Below are 16,510 nucleotides of genomic sequence, written 5' to 3' on the forward strand. Positions count from 1 at the left end.
GCTCACGGCTTACGTCTCATAAGATCTCTCAATTTAACAACCACCAAAAAGACCACCACCTAACTTTATCACCAAATTATATAAACGAATTTTAGTGGATATGTGTGTTTCTAGGCCATTGATAATTTGATTTATGATTTGATTATATAAAATACACTATTACTTTCTTAAAGAAAAATCGGTTTAATTTGGTATTTAAAATCAATTCAGCTATGTTCGGTTTGGTTTTAGTTAACTCATCAACCATTTTATCTCAATCCATTTCAACCCAATCCATTAAATTTATAAACCATTTTGATCCATCTATATTAACATTTTTCAAGTATATTTTGTGTTATGTCCATTTAGTTTTACTTATTCAAATTTTTATTTACAACATTAACTCCTCAAAAATTTCCATAAATAGTATCACGACAGATTTTGTTTCCTAAATCTATATTAATATTTTTGAAGTACATTTGGTGTTTTACTCTTGAAGTTATATGTATTTAAAAACTTATTTACAAATTTAATCCCTAAAAACTTTCCAAAAATAATATCATTTCAGATTTTTTTTTCTAAATATTTTACATTTCATTCCAACCAAAAATAAAAAACACCAATCAATATTATATAGAGACATAAACTATGATATATTTTCTATTTTATTTTTCAACCTGTGAGTTTTGATTCTTAACGTAAGAAGAACTTCTAATTATTTAAATATTATAATTAATATATATATATATATATATATATTTAATAAATTTTAAATTATTATGAATATGTAAAATTAAAAAATTTAAAATATTATATAATGTGGTTATAAAAAGGACATGTTGGAATTAATAAAATATTATTAAATATGTGCTAACACGGGTTAAATCCTTATTTTATTATTTGCCAACACTATAAATATTATAATATCTGACATATAAAATCAATTTGTTTTACCTAAGATTGTGTAAAATAATTAATTCATTAGGAAAAATGTGACTTAATCACATCATATAAATGACTTATTATGTATTTAGATCGCTTATTTTTTGTTATAATAGTTAAAAATCGAAATAGAATCTCAAACACTAAACAAAACAAACTAAATATAATAAAAAAATGATCATTTATTACAGGTTAAAAAATTAATATAAACATTTAGTCGCATAAGCGGCCGGAAAATTAGGTTATTTCTCTATTTATAAAACATCCAATATTTAACAAACAAATAGAATATAAAATATAAATAATAATAAAACTATATGCACGCGGTGTATCGCGGGTTAAAATCCAATTAATCCATTAAAACTCAAACTATCAATCCAATAAGTTTTTAGATAGGTTTGGTTTGGGTTGATCCCTAAATTTGGAACCATTTTGACACCCTTACATGTAATCTAATCTGTACAACATCATACACATAACTGTCAACCGTCAGCTTTTAGGATTTTTAACATCCGAGAGTTATTCCTTTTATCTTTCTTATAAAAAAAAACTAACCTAATCGATTTCATGTAAAGCACAAAATATACATATGAAAACATTTTGTTTTCTAATTCATATATCAAAATCAGTAAAAATTTTAAGTAGGGTTTATCACAACCACAACCACAACACAGAGTGTACTTTGTCTTGGACTATAATTATGGGAAAGCAGCCAAAGAGGTCAAAAAGATGGATAAGGTAAATGGTGGGCTCCAAAGCCTTCTTCATACAAGACCCACTATGAAATGTCTCTCTCTCGCTACACATGGCTCGTCGTCGTTTCAGCTATGCGTGGGGGGGTCTCCTCTCCTCTCTAACTCCTCTTTCAAGTTTCTTCGAAATCAAGTATCCAAAACTTCTAGATACACGCTAGCTATCCCAGAAAAAGAGAACAAAGAAATCTCCTTTTTCCCCTTTTTTTTTTGTTACTTGTCTTCTTCCGATTTGGTCTTTGCTTTATACCCAAATCAAATCGATTGATTTCATTTGAAGATTTAGTAAAGTTCACAGGGTTCTTTGTTTGATGATCTAAGAAGGGCTCTGTTGTTTCCACGATGGGGTAAGTCAAATTAACTCGTTTTAAAGATTAGTTTCTAAAGTTTCTAGCTTTGGGTATTTTGTAAAGATTTGAGCTTTGGAGTTAACTCTGTTACAAAGGAATTAGCTTTTGGAATTTTAGGATGATGTTATGTTTTAGCTGATGATTTGATGGGGGGTGATTTGCAAATCAGTGATATGTTTATTATTATGATGTTGTAACACAGCAGTAGTTGTTTGGCTTGTTTTGATAAGTCGAAAGCAACAAGAACAACTGTAGATGTGCCTTTGGATGGCTCCAAAGATGTGTTAGTAGAAGAAGATTGGAGTGAACTGAGGAACCCTAGTGTAGCTTCTGAAGATTTCTGGACAAACACCACTTTAGATATGGAAAGCAATGCTCAGGGTAGTGTTTCTTCGATTAGTACAACGAACTTGACTGTTGATTCTCAAGGATGTGGTTCTAGCTCTAATGAACCTGCTGAGTTTGTTAACCATGGTGAGTCACTGACTGTGAGAGAGTATATGCTTTTGTGATTTTTTGGTGATTGAGCATTTGAAAATGAATCGGGGAATTTTTGGGGGTGTTACAGGTCTTGTTCAATGGAATCAAACTCGGCAGCAATGGTTGGGGGATAAAAGATCCAAGAACCGCAAAAGAGTTGTTAAAGAACCGATACTGAAGTGAGGATTGTATGAGACTTAATGGTTGCAAGATTCAGTCTGTCTGTTGTGTGGAATTTAAACGACTTGATTTGTTTTTGCAGTGAGAATGTGACTTATGAGAGTCTACTTGGGAGCAACAAGCGGTTTCCTCGGCCTATACCTCTTGATGTAAGTTCAAACTCCATGGACTGGAGGAAGTAACAGTACCATCCGTTCTAATTCCAAATTTGAGCGACCAATTTCGTTTTGTGATTGAAATATAATTCATTGCAGGAAATGGTACAGTTTCTGGTTGAAGTTTGGGAAGAAGAGGGTCTATACGGCTGATTGAAAGATACATATTCACATTCATGTTGGACAAAACCTTTCTTTTGTTGATACTTATAACACAAATTCAGATTCTTGTCTATAAAACTGAAGAATTTGTAAAGAAAGCTGATGGAGAGATTATATAACCAAAAAAAAGAGTTGGTTACAGTAGTATCATTTGTCAATGGATCAACTTTATTAAATTGTATTTTTCTTTTTTTCTCTTTCACAAATTATCTAACTGATTTATAAACGCCGTACACGTATGTATGGTCTGAAACCCTGAATCCAAAACCCCTGAAATAAAAATGAGTAAATGAGTTCTTTAGTTTTATCGTCCGAGGGACAAAAATGGCGAGGGCTTTGTCCAACATGACCACAAACTCTAACCTCTACCACAACTCAGTTCTTACACTGCCGTATCAGTTTCACCGTCGAAGCATCTTCCTATTCTCGTCTCCTCGCCGTTTACGTTGCCTTGCCGTTGCTGGTGGTCCTCCTTCTCCTCCTGGCCCTGATCCGCCTCCGCCTGAGGATACTACTCAGCTTGAAGGTAACTTTTGTTTCTTCTTGCCCAGATAATTTTGGATTCATCTTTGTTTAGCTGGTCTTTGTTTTGTACCTGTTATTTTACTAAAATGGTGTTTTTGGGTCGAAAGTTTTAATTTTTATCCGGATAGTTTGATATAACTAAAGAGCCTTTGAGGTTGGTACTTGTTATTGTTGGCTCGTGCTGAAATTGTTATTGTATCATAAGGAGGAGGAGGATGATGATTTATCCAATTACTTATGTCCATTGAACTAAAGTTCACATCCTGTGACATGTTGTGGGTTTTGGATTTAGGCAATTAGGAATTGCAGAATCTCCTCCTAGTGAGCCAAAAGGGCATCCATTTCTAGTGGAGTTCTTCTAATTTTTCTCTTAAGATGGTGAAATTGTGCAGTTGTTGCAGTTAGTCCATATGTTATGTTGAATATAGAATATAGCTTTGGTGATGGATTCATTTAGGACATAGAAGAATATAGACTGGAAACAGAAACGAAAACACCGCACTTTATACTTCAGTGAAATGAACACTCTGGGCGTTTGTATCTCTTTGGATAGGTCTCGTGGGAGCAGTGACTAGGATACAAGACCGAGTAAAGATCTTCCTGGCAGTGTTTTTTTGGATGTCTCTCTTCTTCTGGGTTACAGTGACAGATGGGAGGGGTAAAGGGAAAGGCAAGACAGGTTCTTCACGTTTCAAATAAGTTTCCAAAAAATATGAAGAGGATTTGGTGATCTCATCTACTATCCTCATATATATATATATATATATATGCCCAGAGACAGAGAGAGATCAAATACCTGTAGAAAAAGTCACCAAGTAAGCATCTTTCTTGTATATTTCTTACTCAGATGATAATAGAATACAATAATACATCATAAGATCGTCTTGTCTTGGTTGTTGCTAGTGATATAGTTATCATTCCTGATACTGATATCTCTACCTTCAGTCGCCTTCTCATCACCTTGCATCAAAGTCTATTCCCTCTGCTTAAAACGCTGTCGTTTGATCAATACGAGTAGAACATGAATGGGCCATCAATGATTGGAAATGAATGGGCCTGAAAAACCTAAAAGAGTATCCGGACTCCAAAGCAATATTACATTACAGTTTTATTTTCCCATGAAAATAGGAGAAAAAGTCGTTTATAACTATTTGGCACGTGCATTACATGAGCACCAAGTAAGTCTTAAAATCTAGTAACATTTAATGCGAAGATCCGAGAGTGAGTCGACGACGTCTCGTCTCCTCCTCTATCAAACACTTTTATCATAAGCTTTTAAACGTGTCGTTACCATAGGGATGATGGAGCGCATTATACTAGTTTTGGATTCAGACACGTGGTTAGAGTTCATTGGCTTGTTTAGTTAAACTGTGTGTTGTTGTTGTTGTTGTTTACACAACCAAGTCTTAAACTAAAGAAAGACTAGCAGAGCCAACTAACCCAAAGGAAAACAAAATCCCTTCTCTTCTCCGTCGTGGTGAACTGGTGATAAGTGGTGACTCTCTGACTCTCTTTTTTTTTCCCATAACCAAATCCTTAGGTTGTCTGTTGGATAATTTGAGAAGAGTTAGTAGTAATTTTGGGTTTTTCTTTTGACATTTTTGTGTGATCCTTAATCTGTTTCAGGGGGTTGCAAAAGGAAGGGAAAGAGATGGCTGGTGAAGAGGAAGTTGTATCTGTTGAGCTACCTGCACCTTCTTCTTGGAAGAAATTGGTTTGTTTTCCTTTGTTCCCCTCTCTGATAATTTTGGTTAAAATCAAAGAAGAAGAAAAGCCCTAGAATTGGTTGTGTATGTGAATTGCTGCAATTACCAATTCTTTGATTTTCTAAGTCTTTAAAGAAAGACCCCTGAATATGGTAGCTTCTGGTGGATGATTGCTAGAATAGGTTAAAATCACTTGATGTTGATTATGTGATTCAGAAATGCCTCATTTGATTTTGTTTGATCTACTTCTTCTTACTTCTTGCTTCTTTGTTCTTGAATTTCTTGATTCTTATGGTTATGGATGCCACTTGTAGCCTTTTTGAAGCAACATTAGGGTCCGTCTTTAGAGTACAATCTTTAACCTCAAATGTCAATTTCTCAGAGGTTTTACATTTAAGGTCAACGTGACTTGTTTTTGCAGTTTTACCCCAACAAAGTGGGGACAGTGAAGAAGACGGAGATAGTGTTTGTTGCTCCAACGGGTGAGGAGATCAGTAACAGAAAGCAGCTGGAGCAGTATCTCAAATCTCACCCTGGAAACCCCGGGATCGCAGACTTTGATTGGACGACTAGTGGGACACCTAGGAGATCTGCAAGAATCAGTGAGAAGACTAAGGCAACGCCTTCACCTGATAAAGAACCACCCAAGAAGCGAGGTAGAACTAAATCTTCAGGGTCAAAGAAAGATACAGAAGCTGACAAATCAAAGGAAGGAGGAGAGGAAAAATCTAATGTGCAAGAAGATACTGAAATGCATCCTTCAGAAGGTAACGCCGAGAATAAGAATGCAACTGTTAAGAATGGCTCTGGTGAAACAGAGAAATTGAGTGAAGTAGAAGACGATATGGTTGTTGAGGGAACTCAGAATGCGGCTCCAGTTCAAGAAGCAAGTGAGTCGATGAAGGAGAAAGCATTGGATATAGTTGATGATAGTAGTAAGGAGAGAGTGGAGTCTCAGACTGACAAAGTTGAAGAGACTGGCGTAACCGAAAAGAACTCAGTTGAAACAGAGAATAACACCTTTGAAGCTAGTATTGGTGAGGAGAAGAAGGAAACTGCAGGCGAAGGAGCACCAGATTCTGAAGGCAAGACCAGAAACCATGAGGGAAATGGGTTGACAACAGAAGTTGAGGGGAAAGAGATAACGACAGAAGCAGAAGCTAAAGCTAATGAATAGCCCTGCACTGCTCTGCCTCTGGTAACTCATGAACTGTAAGTCAGTTGTTTCTATCAATCTATTTGAAGTTATCTTTTTTTTTGTAATCTAATCAGAGCATTATCCCGGTAAAAGATGTTGTTAAGCTGAGATATGTAATATGAGATGACTGCAGTAATATGTGCAAGTGCTGGTAGGTTAAAAAGATTATGTAGAGAAGGATATTATTGGCCCTTCTGTAAAACCATTGCAACCACTATGACTATGTGTTGGTGTTTATCTTACTTCTGCAATCTTTAGTTTTATTTTACATTTTTTCATGGATAACCAAGTTATTAAACAGATTAAAGATCAGTAGATAGATTAAACGTATTAATTATTATTTTGGTCCAGTCATCATATTAAAATAAATGAAAGAAAGCAGAAGAAGATTAAAAAGCAAAAAGGTAAAAGTTTTGCTTTGAGGGTAAAGTAAGAATCTTATGCAAACAAAGAAAGACTTACAATGTTAGTTTTCTTATTTCCTTGATTCAGTTTCAGAAGAATCTTTCATTTTTTGCCTTAACAACTTCCCTTGATTCCTTCCTTTTGCATGGTCCCGGAGAAAAGGGTTTAGAATCTTCCTGTTAATGAACAACTTCATAGTATAAACACTTCTTGTTCCCATTTTAGGACCAAAATATTAAAAAACCCTGTTCTGTTTGCAAAACCATCATTTGAGACAGCATCTCAAATGGATTATAGTGTTTCTCTTCGAAAGTCTCGTACTTCACATATGGGTTTCTCTTCTTTCTTCCTCTCGTTTCTCTTTGTCTTCTCCATCCTCTCTTCACAAACGGCCGTAGCATTCATAGGAACATACGGTATAAACTACGGTCGCATAGCCGACAATCTTCCGCCTCCTGACGCGGTAGCAACTCTCCTTAAATCAGCAAAGATCAGAAACATCCGTATATACGATGCTGACCACTCTGTCCTCACAGCCTTCCGTGGGACTGGGATCGAAATCATCGTTGGCTTAGGCAACGAGTTTCTTAAGGACATAAGCGTTGGTGAAGACCGTGCCATGAACTGGCTTAAGGAAAACGTCGAGCCTTTTATACGAGGTGGTACTAAAATTAGCGGTATCGCGGTAGGGAACGAGATTTTAGGTGGCACTGATATCGGGCTTTGGGAAGCTCTCTTACCTGCCGCCAAGAATGTTTACTCCGCTCTTCGCCGTCTTGGTCTTCACAATGTCGTTGAGGTACGTACGTTACCTTAATCTTGTATATCAACCAAACATGTCGTTTAAATCATCTATTTATCTTATTCTCAACTTTGCTTAATTATTATGTATATATTGTACCCATGCATCAATTTAGTTTTATTTTTACAACATAATGATGGATTAGCCTAGAAATAATATAATAACTATTCAGCCTAACAATTTGAATATTTATTTGTAGGTGTCGAGTCCACATTCGGAGGCAGTGTTTGCGAACTCGTATCCACCTTCGTCGTGCACGTTCAGGGACGATGTGGCGCCGTTTATGAAGCCGTTGTTAGCGTTTTTCTGGCAAATTCAATCGCCCTTCTACATAAACGCTTACCCTTTTCTTGCTTATAAATCTGACCCGATCACAATTGACCTCAATTACGCCATTTTCGAGAAAAACAAAGGCATCTTGGACCCCAAAACCAAGCTTCATTACGATAACATGTTCGATGCCATGGTCGATGCTTCTTATGCTGCTCTGGAAAAAGCTGGTTACACAAAAGTCCCGGTACGTTGTCCTTCTTATTACTATAAACAGCTGTAAACTAAAGTTTTGTCAATAACATGCATAATATGAGTTTGAAACTTAGTAGTATGACCTATTTATTTGCATTGTTTTTTCTGTTAGTAACATGCACTTAATTAATTAAGCTACATGTCTTCTCGTATATGAAAGATATAATATACAATTAGAGTCCACATTAACCTGATTTAAATCATTTAATTGTGTGTAGGTGATTGTTTCGGAGACGGGATGGGCATCAAAAGGCGATGCTGACGAACCCGGAGCGTCATTGAAGAACGCCAGAACTTATAACCGGAATCTCAGGAAACGGCTCCAGAAAAGGAAAGGAACGCCGTATAGACCAGACATGATGGTGAGAGCTTACGTGTTTGCTCTCTTCAACGAGAACTCGAAACCAGGCCCCACTTCCGAGAGAAACTTTGGTCTTTTTAAACCCGACGGTACTATTGCCTACGACATTGGCTTCACCGGACTCAAGTCCTCCTCTTCTACAACACGATGTCATGTATGGTCGTCTCTTGTTTCGGCTTCTCTTGTTATGTTTCTTCTTCTTTTTCTTCATCGTTAGTTACGCCCTTGTGAGTTTGTGAGATTTGTGATTTTCTAATTGATCCTTTGGTGTATATAGATTATCAAGTTAACCCTGTACTTCTTGATTTGCTTATGATTAGTCACTTTTAACTTTAAGTGTTGTTGATATAAGAACTTCTTACTTTGTGTAATGTGCTTATTGTACGATATTGCTCTACTAATTTGAAATGTTGGATATTTCTACATTCTTCTCTATATAGTTCATTACCAAGTCAAAAACAGTTAAAGAAAAAGTTATATGGCTGTGTAGTTTTTGGTTGGGACTCAATCACAGCTTAATCAGATGAAAAGATGTTGTGAAAACTACAGAAAACTCTCACAACTACTTTTTATCATACACTAAATTTTGATGTTGTGTATTTTGTTCGACCTTTAAAATCATATTATTTCTTTCGTTCATGGTGTATTTAGTATACGTGAAGGCTTACGTATTATTAACAAAGATACATTAGATAAGTCGTGTATTTACAACAGCATGAAAATTTTGAGTACGCTAACGAATCAAATTCAAATCTGTAGAGTGCAGCAAGTAGTCAAGATATACTATTTTCTCTCTTTATTAGATTCGGAAATAATAATTCTATCAAAATTTATTCGACCGCCTCCTAATATTTTATTTATGTATTATTATTCCTACGCACTCTCTAATCTTGTCAACTACCACCTCAAATATATTTATATCTAAATCTCTCTACTTGGGCATTGAACATGTGTACAATACACGTTGCATCTCTCGTATATATTTAAAAACTAGTACATCGATAGAGATATATTGCAATTTGCAACTAACACCATAATTCAAATCTATATTAAGCTAATCAAATATATTAGCCGTTCACAACACATTTAATCTGGTCAATGGATAGATTTGGAACTTTGTATGTATCCAAGATTCCAAAATATGCTAAAATGCTTTTGTAACATGAAACATATAATCAACAAATTTCCCGAGACAGAGACTATATATATAATATGTAACGTAATTTAATGATTTAACACGGAATTGGTACAAACAGATCTCCATAATCATACACGGTCCAAATCCGAAGATTGAAAAACTAAAGATTAGATTCGATATGATAACGTGAAGACCGGTTGAGAGAGGGTGAAAGAGACATACCCTAATCCTCAACAAATGGGTGTACCTGTTCATCACCAATCTCAACAGGATCATCACCGTTGATCTGGTCAAGCACGACGACCAAACCCATAGCGAAAGCGCCATCGAAACCAGGTTTGATCTCTAGAGTGAACACATCTCTACCAAGCATCACGTTCGTTGACGCGTCTACTTTACGTTTGATCTCAGCCACAGTACGTTTCTCTGTGTCGTATATGAGGCAGCTTCGTTGCGAGAAGTCACCGTCGATAATGTACTCTTCTCCCGTTCCGTCGTAAACATCTATTTCCATCGTACACCGTCCGATTATAGACGATCTACGCACGCTGAAAATCGGTTTCTGACCATCCGATCTCTCTCCGAGAAAACCTTCCCATCTCTGGTGCAGAGTTGGTCTCTGTTCGTCAATAACAAAACCAACGAGTTGACTCAGTTTAGTTATTGGAACTAATGTATTTGAAAGAATACAAAACTAATGGACTCTAGCTAGCTTACTCGAACTAGCTTTAAAAAAGAAAAAAAAAAAAGTTTATCAAAATTTTCAGCTCCAAACAATTTCTTCAGATCTCGTTTCTAACAACTAGGTTAACAACAACATCCACCAAATTCTTACCAAGTTATCCAATTTTTATCAGATACAAAAAAAAAAACTTCTAAGGCTGTCAAGAATTCAAGATTCTTGAATTATTTATGGATGCCCATCAATGACATATTTATTTTTAAAAACCAAACCCATCTAATCAAGAAAGCCCCAAGAAAGCATAAAAACTTTATTTCTAATCACCAAGCTGACTCTTACTTGTCCCAACTCAATTATAAAGAAACAAGAACAACAACGAAAAAAATTAAATAAAGTTTACCTTTCGTTTAACGGTGAGGAGACACTTTCCGGTAGCGTCCATGAGGACAATCTCATCGTTATCTCTAGTGTCGGGTCCGTAAGAATCAACCCTGAAGATAATATCACCGTGGCAGTCATAGGCGGCGAAACCATCGCCGGTGTAGAAGAGAGAGGTCTTGCAGACGGTGAGTGGTTTGTCTTCTTCGTAGAGATAAGCTTTGTCCACCACAATTCTACCTCCCATCTTTTTCCCTTCTTTTGGATTCGTCTCTTCAACTAATTCCATGCTTTTAATTTTCTTTTTTCTTTTGTGTATGAGTTGTGTGTGTGTGTGTGTGTGTGTGGACGGAAGAAGTTAGATTTTGTGGTTTGGTTAACGAATGATTTTTATGTGTGTGATATGGACACTCTTCTCTTCCCTTACCTTGCCTCTCTATTTATATATGGTTGTGGTTGATACTATCTATACATACACACGCGTGACGCGTATGTAACGAATTAATACCTTTTATTAGTCTCCATACTTATAAAAGTCGTAGTATATATTATTGTAATTGCCTATTGGCTAAAAATAAATAAGTCACATGCATTAATAATTTAATAATATGCGATGACTTGTAAATGTTAGTTTTAATCTGTTTTATTAGACTTTATGCTAAACTATTTGAAAGATCTGTTTACACGCCGGTTTTATATCCAAGTTGCAAAAATAGAAATATCTAGGAAGGATCATTAGAAGTTTTTATATGGGTATTTTAACATTTTAATTTTAAAATATATTTTTGTGTCGACAAATGGTTTATTTCTCCACACGGCGCCAGTTTCTAGTTATCCTAACTTTGTAAAAGATGTTTAACTACTAATCTTACGTACATGTAGTAAGATTTCATGTTATATTATAAAAAGTATGAAAAAGGGAAAATTGGAAACTGATGGTGTGGCTGAGGATATTAGTAAATTAAAATATATATCACATCGTGAAATCTATTTGTACGTCGAGTTTTATTAAAGTTAAGAAAAAGTGAATCATCAAACATCAACAATGTCCCAAATCTTTAGCCTCCTCCACCGGTAGACAACAAACACGTCTAATTGGGTGAAGATTAGACAGACACGTCCAATTAGGTGAAAAACAAACAAAATCACCACCTCTTGATTTACATTTACAGCACGTGGTAATTAAATACGTATGGCTATGTAAAAACTTACAATTTTTTTTGGCAGAACTACAATTCAAATTTTTCCTATAATCCTCTAAAGGTCTATATATGTAATTCTACAGAACAAACAATAATATTATGGTTGCAAACATATTTAAAACTCATATGTATATACATTATAGACAACAATCAAAACGAAATACGATAAGCTTAACTACACTGAAAACATGGCCAATAATTAACTAACTATAATTCATCTTCATCTTTGGTATCCAGACCAGTTCAATCAACCGGGACTCACAAACTCGAGAATCTTCATGATTGACACACTGAGAATATTCCACGTGGGAGTTGAGATAAATTAAAGAGAGTTTTTATTTTGTCTCAAAACAACTATCAGTCGGTCACCATGAGTTAGATATCCTACCTTTACTCGAGAAATTGTTTTTTTTTAAAGATACAAAATTATGATATAATAGAATGGTTCAAATATTTGTTAGATTACTTTAAACAAAATTTTACTTTCGTGCAAGGATCATAAAATTGTAGCACATGAATTACGGTCAAGTACTATAGACAAATACACTACAAATACAATAAAATAAACAGATGCTTTGGATATAGTAACACTACAAATACAAAAATAAACAAATCGTGTTAACAAGAAACTCGAATCCAAAAAATCAGAAATCAAAACCGTGATCGAGTGAACAATGTCAATAATATTCCAAAAAGAAGAAAGTAATTTTGTTTGTTTCATTCATATTTCTTGGTATGTATCGATCAGTTTGTTTCTTCCTGTTTTTGTTTTCTTATTGTTCACGACACCAATGCTTCTGATGCTTTGGAGCACGAGATAGTGTTATTTTTACTCAACCAACATATGAGAACGTAACGTCTTCCGATATTAGTTACAGTAACAATTTAACATCAGGAGATTAGCAGCCCTTTTATATATAAATAATTTTACCACGCACGATTTATGAAATATGTAAGTATGCAGGTACTTATTAAAATGTTTAAGTGAATGTTTATTGTTTTGTTAGTAATATCATACGAATAACAATGATCTAATTTAATAACTAATAGTATACAACATGTAACCAATAAACCAACTGTCATTTATGTTTTTCAATGATATTGGAGATTTAGGTAGTTAAGACTTTAAGAGTAATCCAATAGCCAATAGACAATAGTTATATCAAAAAGTGTGAAAGAAGATATCTGCACGAAATGGAGAACCAGTGCAGTAAATTTAGTTTTTTGTATTCAACGAAAAGCACCAAATCCTTTGATATATTCTCCATAATCTTGAATTAGGATTGTTAATACATTGCATACACCAATAATGCATTTTATGTGATAAACTATAGTTTCTATAGGTTTTGGGGAATCTCATATTCTCTTCTCTCTCTTTCTTTTGGTCGTCGAAATATTATCATACTTATTAAAACATTAGTATAAAAAGAACAACATGTCGGTACACAAACAAAAAAGTAAAGCCCACCAAAGAGTTAGAGTGTATTTAACTAACAACCATAAAATTAAAATGTCGTTCTCAAAAATAACTATTCATCACTTTCATATGAATTTTCTAACCCAAACAAGTCTCCTTTGAAATCTCCGCCTCGTATCTCTTATATAACACATCTCTCTTCAAACTCCCAAAAATGTCCCTCTCCGTTAACTCTAACGGCCATGTCAGCCACCGCAGCTAAACCCGCTGTCTCTCGCCGTCACGTATCTAACGGAAACCACACTAACAACGTCGCCATTGACGACGATCACAACCACCAACGCCCCGTCGACGTCGGAGATACAAACACTCGAATGGAGATCGCTGCTAAGAACAACGGCTACGCCAACGGTGTCATCGGAGGAGGATGGAGGAGCAAGGCGTCGTTCATGACGTGGACGACGCGTGACGTTGTCTACGTGGCGAGACACCATTGGATACCGTGCATGTTCGCTGCCGGGCTTTTGTTCTTCATGGGGGTCGAGTACACGCTCCAGATGATACCCGCGAGATCTGAGCCGTTCGATCTTGGGTTTGTAGCCACGCGCTCTTTGAATCGCGTCTTAGCATCTTCCCCGGATCTAAACACTGTTCTAGCCGCACTAAACACGGTATGTTATGTCGAGCTAAGTTTAATTTAGGTTTTAATCTGATTTTTTAATGATTTATCTTCAAATTCTTATTGCCTCCTTCCCTTCACCTAATATTTTGTTTTCTTCCTTTTTACATTTAAAAAATCCTAATTAATTTAGTCAAATAAAAAATAAATAAAAGTGGGGTAAAGATGGAAATAAATCTCATATATATATTCTAGTGTTATTTAATTCTCCAGCTGGAATTTTGCTGTCAAAGCAATGAAATATCTTAAGAGTGAGAAAAGTTGGCATTAATACTAAAATGGTCTTTAATCGATGAAAAATCGATTAGAGGATAAAATGTAGTTAGTGGGTAACAAAATCTAATTTAATGTTAAATCTCTTTGTTTTAGTTATGTAATCTTCTTTTTAACAACTGCTTCTTTGTTTGTTTGTACAATATATTAGTTGTATTTTGATTGATATAGAGCGCTTTTAACTTTAAAAGCTAATAGAAAATGACACATGGTGAAGAAGATGAGTTGGAGACACTATCACATGGAAACAGAGAGAGATTGGTTTTTTAAATTCGACTTTTGTGTACTTTTTTAAAAGGGAAAAAAAACTAAAATAATTGGCGGGGTGGGGACAGGTGTTCGTATTGATGCAAACAACGTATATTGTATGGACATGGTTAGTGGAAGGACGAGCACGAGCAACCATCTCGGCTTTATTCATGTTCACGTGTCGCGGCATTCTCGGCTACTCTACTCAGCTTCCTCTCCCTCAGGTTCCAGTTCACTTATCTCCCTCTTTTATGTAAATTTTTTAACATTATAGTAGTAACATTTTTTTTCTTCATATTAGTAGTGATGATCTACCCGTATATGTAGTATTAGATGTAATGTTTAATTTACTAGTTGATCCATATCAGAATTCGAACAGTTTAGACGTGTGATTTCCCTTGGCCACACTACCGTAGAAAAATACAGTTTATAATAATAGTCTTCAGAAGATTTGATTATCTGAAGAACAAAATTTGGTTAAGTTTGAAAACTGACTAACCTTTTTTTCCTTTCTATTTTATAAATTTAATGAGTTTAAGTGTTTAACATAGACAAATTAGATATTTTGTAGCTAAAGTTTACATAAAAATCATAAAGACATTCTTTAAAAAACAAAAAAAATATCGTATAAACAACAATTATTATTGTGAAATGAAAGGAGTGATAGATTGTGTTTTATGCTTTCAAGTTTTAGTGTTTTACCTTGCCGGATTTAGGTTAATTATCATCTTAATGATATTTATCAATTTTTAGGAAATCCCTATTTTGTTTTCGTTTGGTACCGAACTTTTTCCCATCTTTCAAAATAATGATCGACGATTTGATTGACTGGACATAAAATATCAGATTCTCACTCATTTACGCTCTACAGTTCTAGTGAGTCATCTATTTTATTTTCTTTCTCGTGATGTAGCATCGGTACTTATATGGATTTATGTGTGTGGTCTTGTTATACTGTTGAGTGTTTACATGTCCAAGAAATAATTGATACAAGGTTAATTAGCTGTCTAGTCGTGATCAAAATAAGTTAACCCTGGAAGTTAAATTTACTCCTTTTACAGGATTTTTTAGGATCAGGAGTTGATTTTCCGGTGGGAAACGTCTCTTTCTTCCTCTTCTTCTCGGGCCACGTTGCCGGCTCGATGATCGCATCGTTGGACATGAGGAGAATGCAGAGGTTTAAGCTGGCGAGGGTTTTTGACATCCTCAATGTATTACAATCGATCAGGCTGCTCGGTACAAGAGGACACTACACCATCGACCTTGCGGTTGGAGTTGGCGCTGGGATTCTTTTTGACTCACTGGCCGGAAAGTACGAAGAGATGAGCAGAAGACACCACCTAGGAACTGGTTTTAGTTTGATATCGAAAGACTCTCTAGTCAATTAAATTTGTTTCTTTCAAATGTTTTTAGTTCAACACATTTAGTTAAGTTGAATTTAGTCTAATGACTTATTTGTTTCTTCTTTATAAATGGTTCATTGCATACCGTTTGTTGAACCTAATTATCGATCTAATGTTACTTAAAAGGTTATTTATGTGTTCCGAGATAGTGAGATTATTTCATTTAACAAAAAAGAGATTTACGAAAATAATTTGTGTTAGTCTTATCAATGATATAAAAAAAATAATAAAAATCAGTCAACCATATTACTAAAATTTGTATTTACGTTATTCTTCGCTACTTTTGGTAGATAAAGATGGGGTGTATGAAGTTAACGGGACAGGTACACCGATCCATAATCATAAATATATAGTTTGCTCTCAGAAGAGATCAATAGATCGGAAATTAATTATTTTGTCTCCTTTTTTTGTTGAGAAAATTCGTTAATACCAATAGTCCTTAAAATTGTTAGTTCAACCTATAATAGATGGGAAAAGTTGCTAGTGATGTTTAAACGGGCAGGATGTCCGTCGGCCTAAACGGGTCCGTTTTAAAAATTTAAGCCCATAGCTCGTTTAATAACACTA

General features: G+C 35.0%; 6 protein-coding genes across 11 annotated transcripts; 5 read left to right on the forward strand and 1 right to left on the reverse strand.

Moving 5' to 3' along the window:
- Positions 1-1,598: 1,598 nt before the first annotated feature.
- LOC104765411 (uncharacterized) lies at positions 1,599-3,176 on the forward strand. Of its 3 annotated transcripts, none has more exons than XM_010489113.3 (5): positions 1,599-2,020; positions 2,229-2,497; positions 2,592-2,682; positions 2,766-2,832; positions 2,938-3,176. In XM_010489113.3, the coding sequence occupies exons 1-5, from the start codon at positions 2,016-2,018 to the stop codon at positions 2,989-2,991; spliced, it is 486 nt and encodes a 161-aa protein (XP_010487415.2). In that variant the 5' UTR covers positions 1,599-2,015; the 3' UTR covers positions 2,992-3,176. The 3 variants fall into 3 exon arrangements, with proteins under 3 accessions (XP_010487415.2, XP_087357646.1, XP_010487414.2); XM_087501520.1 differs by having other exon boundaries at positions 1,649-2,020; positions 2,254-2,497; XM_010489112.3 differs by having other exon boundaries at positions 1,716-2,020; positions 2,226-2,497.
- Positions 3,177-3,274: 98 nt separating this feature from the next.
- On the forward strand, positions 3,275-4,340 carry LOC104765412 (uncharacterized). The gene is made up of 2 exons (XM_010489115.3): positions 3,275-3,526; positions 4,079-4,340. The coding sequence occupies exons 1-2, from the start codon at positions 3,325-3,327 to the stop codon at positions 4,222-4,224; spliced, it is 348 nt and encodes a 115-aa protein (XP_010487417.2). The 5' UTR covers positions 3,275-3,324; the 3' UTR covers positions 4,225-4,340.
- A 178-nt stretch (positions 4,341-4,518) lies between these two features.
- LOC104765413 (methyl-CpG-binding domain-containing protein 11) lies at positions 4,519-6,671 on the forward strand. 3 transcript variants are annotated; one of them, XM_087501516.1, is made up of 3 exons: positions 4,519-5,020; positions 5,152-5,239; positions 5,653-6,671. In XM_087501516.1, the coding sequence occupies exons 2-3, from the start codon at positions 5,177-5,179 to the stop codon at positions 6,406-6,408; spliced, it is 819 nt and encodes a 272-aa protein (XP_087357642.1). In that variant the 5' UTR covers positions 4,519-5,020; positions 5,152-5,176; the 3' UTR covers positions 6,409-6,671. The 3 variants fall into 3 exon arrangements, with proteins under 3 accessions (XP_087357642.1, XP_087357643.1, XP_087357645.1); XM_087501517.1 differs by having other exon boundaries at positions 4,702-5,010; XM_087501519.1 differs by having other exon boundaries at positions 4,923-5,065.
- A 247-nt stretch (positions 6,672-6,918) lies between these two features.
- On the forward strand, positions 6,919-8,947 carry LOC104765414 (glucan endo-1,3-beta-glucosidase 14-like). The gene is made up of 3 exons (XM_010489118.2): positions 6,919-7,633; positions 7,836-8,153; positions 8,380-8,947. Exons 1-3 carry the CDS (start codon positions 7,121-7,123, stop codon positions 8,737-8,739), a joined length of 1,191 nt encoding a protein of 396 aa, XP_010487420.2. The 5' UTR covers positions 6,919-7,120; the 3' UTR covers positions 8,740-8,947.
- Positions 8,948-9,694: 747 nt separating this feature from the next.
- On the reverse strand, positions 9,695-11,379 carry LOC104765415 (protein LURP-one-related 12). Its single transcript, XM_010489119.3, has 2 exons — positions 10,743-11,379; positions 9,695-10,279 (listed from the first exon to the last, which is right to left on the reverse strand). Exons 1-2 carry the CDS (start codon positions 11,007-11,009, stop codon positions 9,884-9,886), a joined length of 663 nt encoding a protein of 220 aa, XP_010487421.1. The 5' UTR covers positions 11,010-11,379; the 3' UTR covers positions 9,695-9,883.
- Positions 11,380-13,266: 1,887 nt separating this feature from the next.
- LOC104765416 (phosphatidylcholine:diacylglycerol cholinephosphotransferase 1-like) lies at positions 13,267-16,077 on the forward strand. 2 transcript variants are annotated; one of them, XM_010489120.3, is made up of 3 exons: positions 13,267-14,010; positions 14,627-14,764; positions 15,602-16,077. In XM_010489120.3, exons 1-3 carry the CDS (start codon positions 13,582-13,584, stop codon positions 15,926-15,928), a joined length of 894 nt encoding a protein of 297 aa, XP_010487422.1. In that variant the 5' UTR covers positions 13,267-13,581; the 3' UTR covers positions 15,929-16,077. The 2 variants fall into 2 exon arrangements, with proteins under 2 accessions (XP_010487422.1, XP_087358980.1); XM_087502854.1 differs by having other exon boundaries at positions 13,304-14,010; positions 14,590-14,764.
- Positions 16,078-16,510: the final 433 nt, after the last annotated feature.

Source organism: Camelina sativa, chromosome 19 (assembly GCF_030686135.1).
Source record: "Camelina sativa cultivar CO46 ecotype springtype chromosome 19, ASM3068613v1".
NCBI classification, from domain to species: domain Eukaryota; kingdom Viridiplantae; phylum Streptophyta; class Magnoliopsida; order Brassicales; family Brassicaceae; genus Camelina; species Camelina sativa.

Bases quoted from the DNA above. Each gene is read 5' to 3' on its own strand.
- LOC104765415 (XM_010489119.3), bottom strand. From the start codon at position 11,009: ATGGAATTAGTTGAAGAGACGAATCCAAAAGAAGGGAAAAAGATGGGA. The intron at 10,280-10,742 runs GTAAACTTTATT...ATTGACGAACAG, and splicing joins TCCTCACCGTTAAACGAAAG to AGACCAACTCTGCACCAGAG.
- LOC104765412 (XM_010489115.3), top strand. From the start codon at position 3,325: ATGGCGAGGGCTTTGTCCAACATGACCACAAACTCTAACCTCTACCAC. The intron at 3,527-4,078 runs GTAACTTTTGTT...CTCTTTGGATAG, and splicing joins GGATACTACTCAGCTTGAAG to GTCTCGTGGGAGCAGTGACT.
- LOC104765416 (XM_010489120.3), top strand. From the start codon at position 13,582: ATGTCAGCCACCGCAGCTAAACCCGCTGTCTCTCGCCGTCACGTATCT. The intron at 14,011-14,626 runs GTATGTTATGTC...GGGTGGGGACAG, and splicing joins TTCTAGCCGCACTAAACACG to GTGTTCGTATTGATGCAAAC. The intron at 14,765-15,601 runs GTTCCAGTTCAC...CTCCTTTTACAG, and splicing joins CTCAGCTTCCTCTCCCTCAG to GATTTTTTAGGATCAGGAGT.
- LOC104765413 (XM_087501516.1), top strand. From the start codon at position 5,177: ATGGCTGGTGAAGAGGAAGTTGTATCTGTTGAGCTACCTGCACCTTCT. The intron at 5,240-5,652 runs GTTTGTTTTCCT...TTGTTTTTGCAG, and splicing joins CTTCTTCTTGGAAGAAATTG to TTTTACCCCAACAAAGTGGG.
- LOC104765411 (XM_010489112.3), top strand. The intron at 2,498-2,591 runs GTGAGTCACTGA...GGGGTGTTACAG, and splicing joins TGCTGAGTTTGTTAACCATG to GTCTTGTTCAATGGAATCAA. The intron at 2,833-2,937 runs GTAAGTTCAAAC...AATTCATTGCAG, and splicing joins CTCGGCCTATACCTCTTGAT to GAAATGGTACAGTTTCTGGT.
- LOC104765414 (XM_010489118.2), top strand. From the start codon at position 7,121: ATGGATTATAGTGTTTCTCTTCGAAAGTCTCGTACTTCACATATGGGT. The intron at 7,634-7,835 runs GTACGTACGTTA...ATTTATTTGTAG, and splicing joins GTCTTCACAATGTCGTTGAG to GTGTCGAGTCCACATTCGGA. The intron at 8,154-8,379 runs GTACGTTGTCCT...AATTGTGTGTAG, and splicing joins CTGGTTACACAAAAGTCCCG to GTGATTGTTTCGGAGACGGG.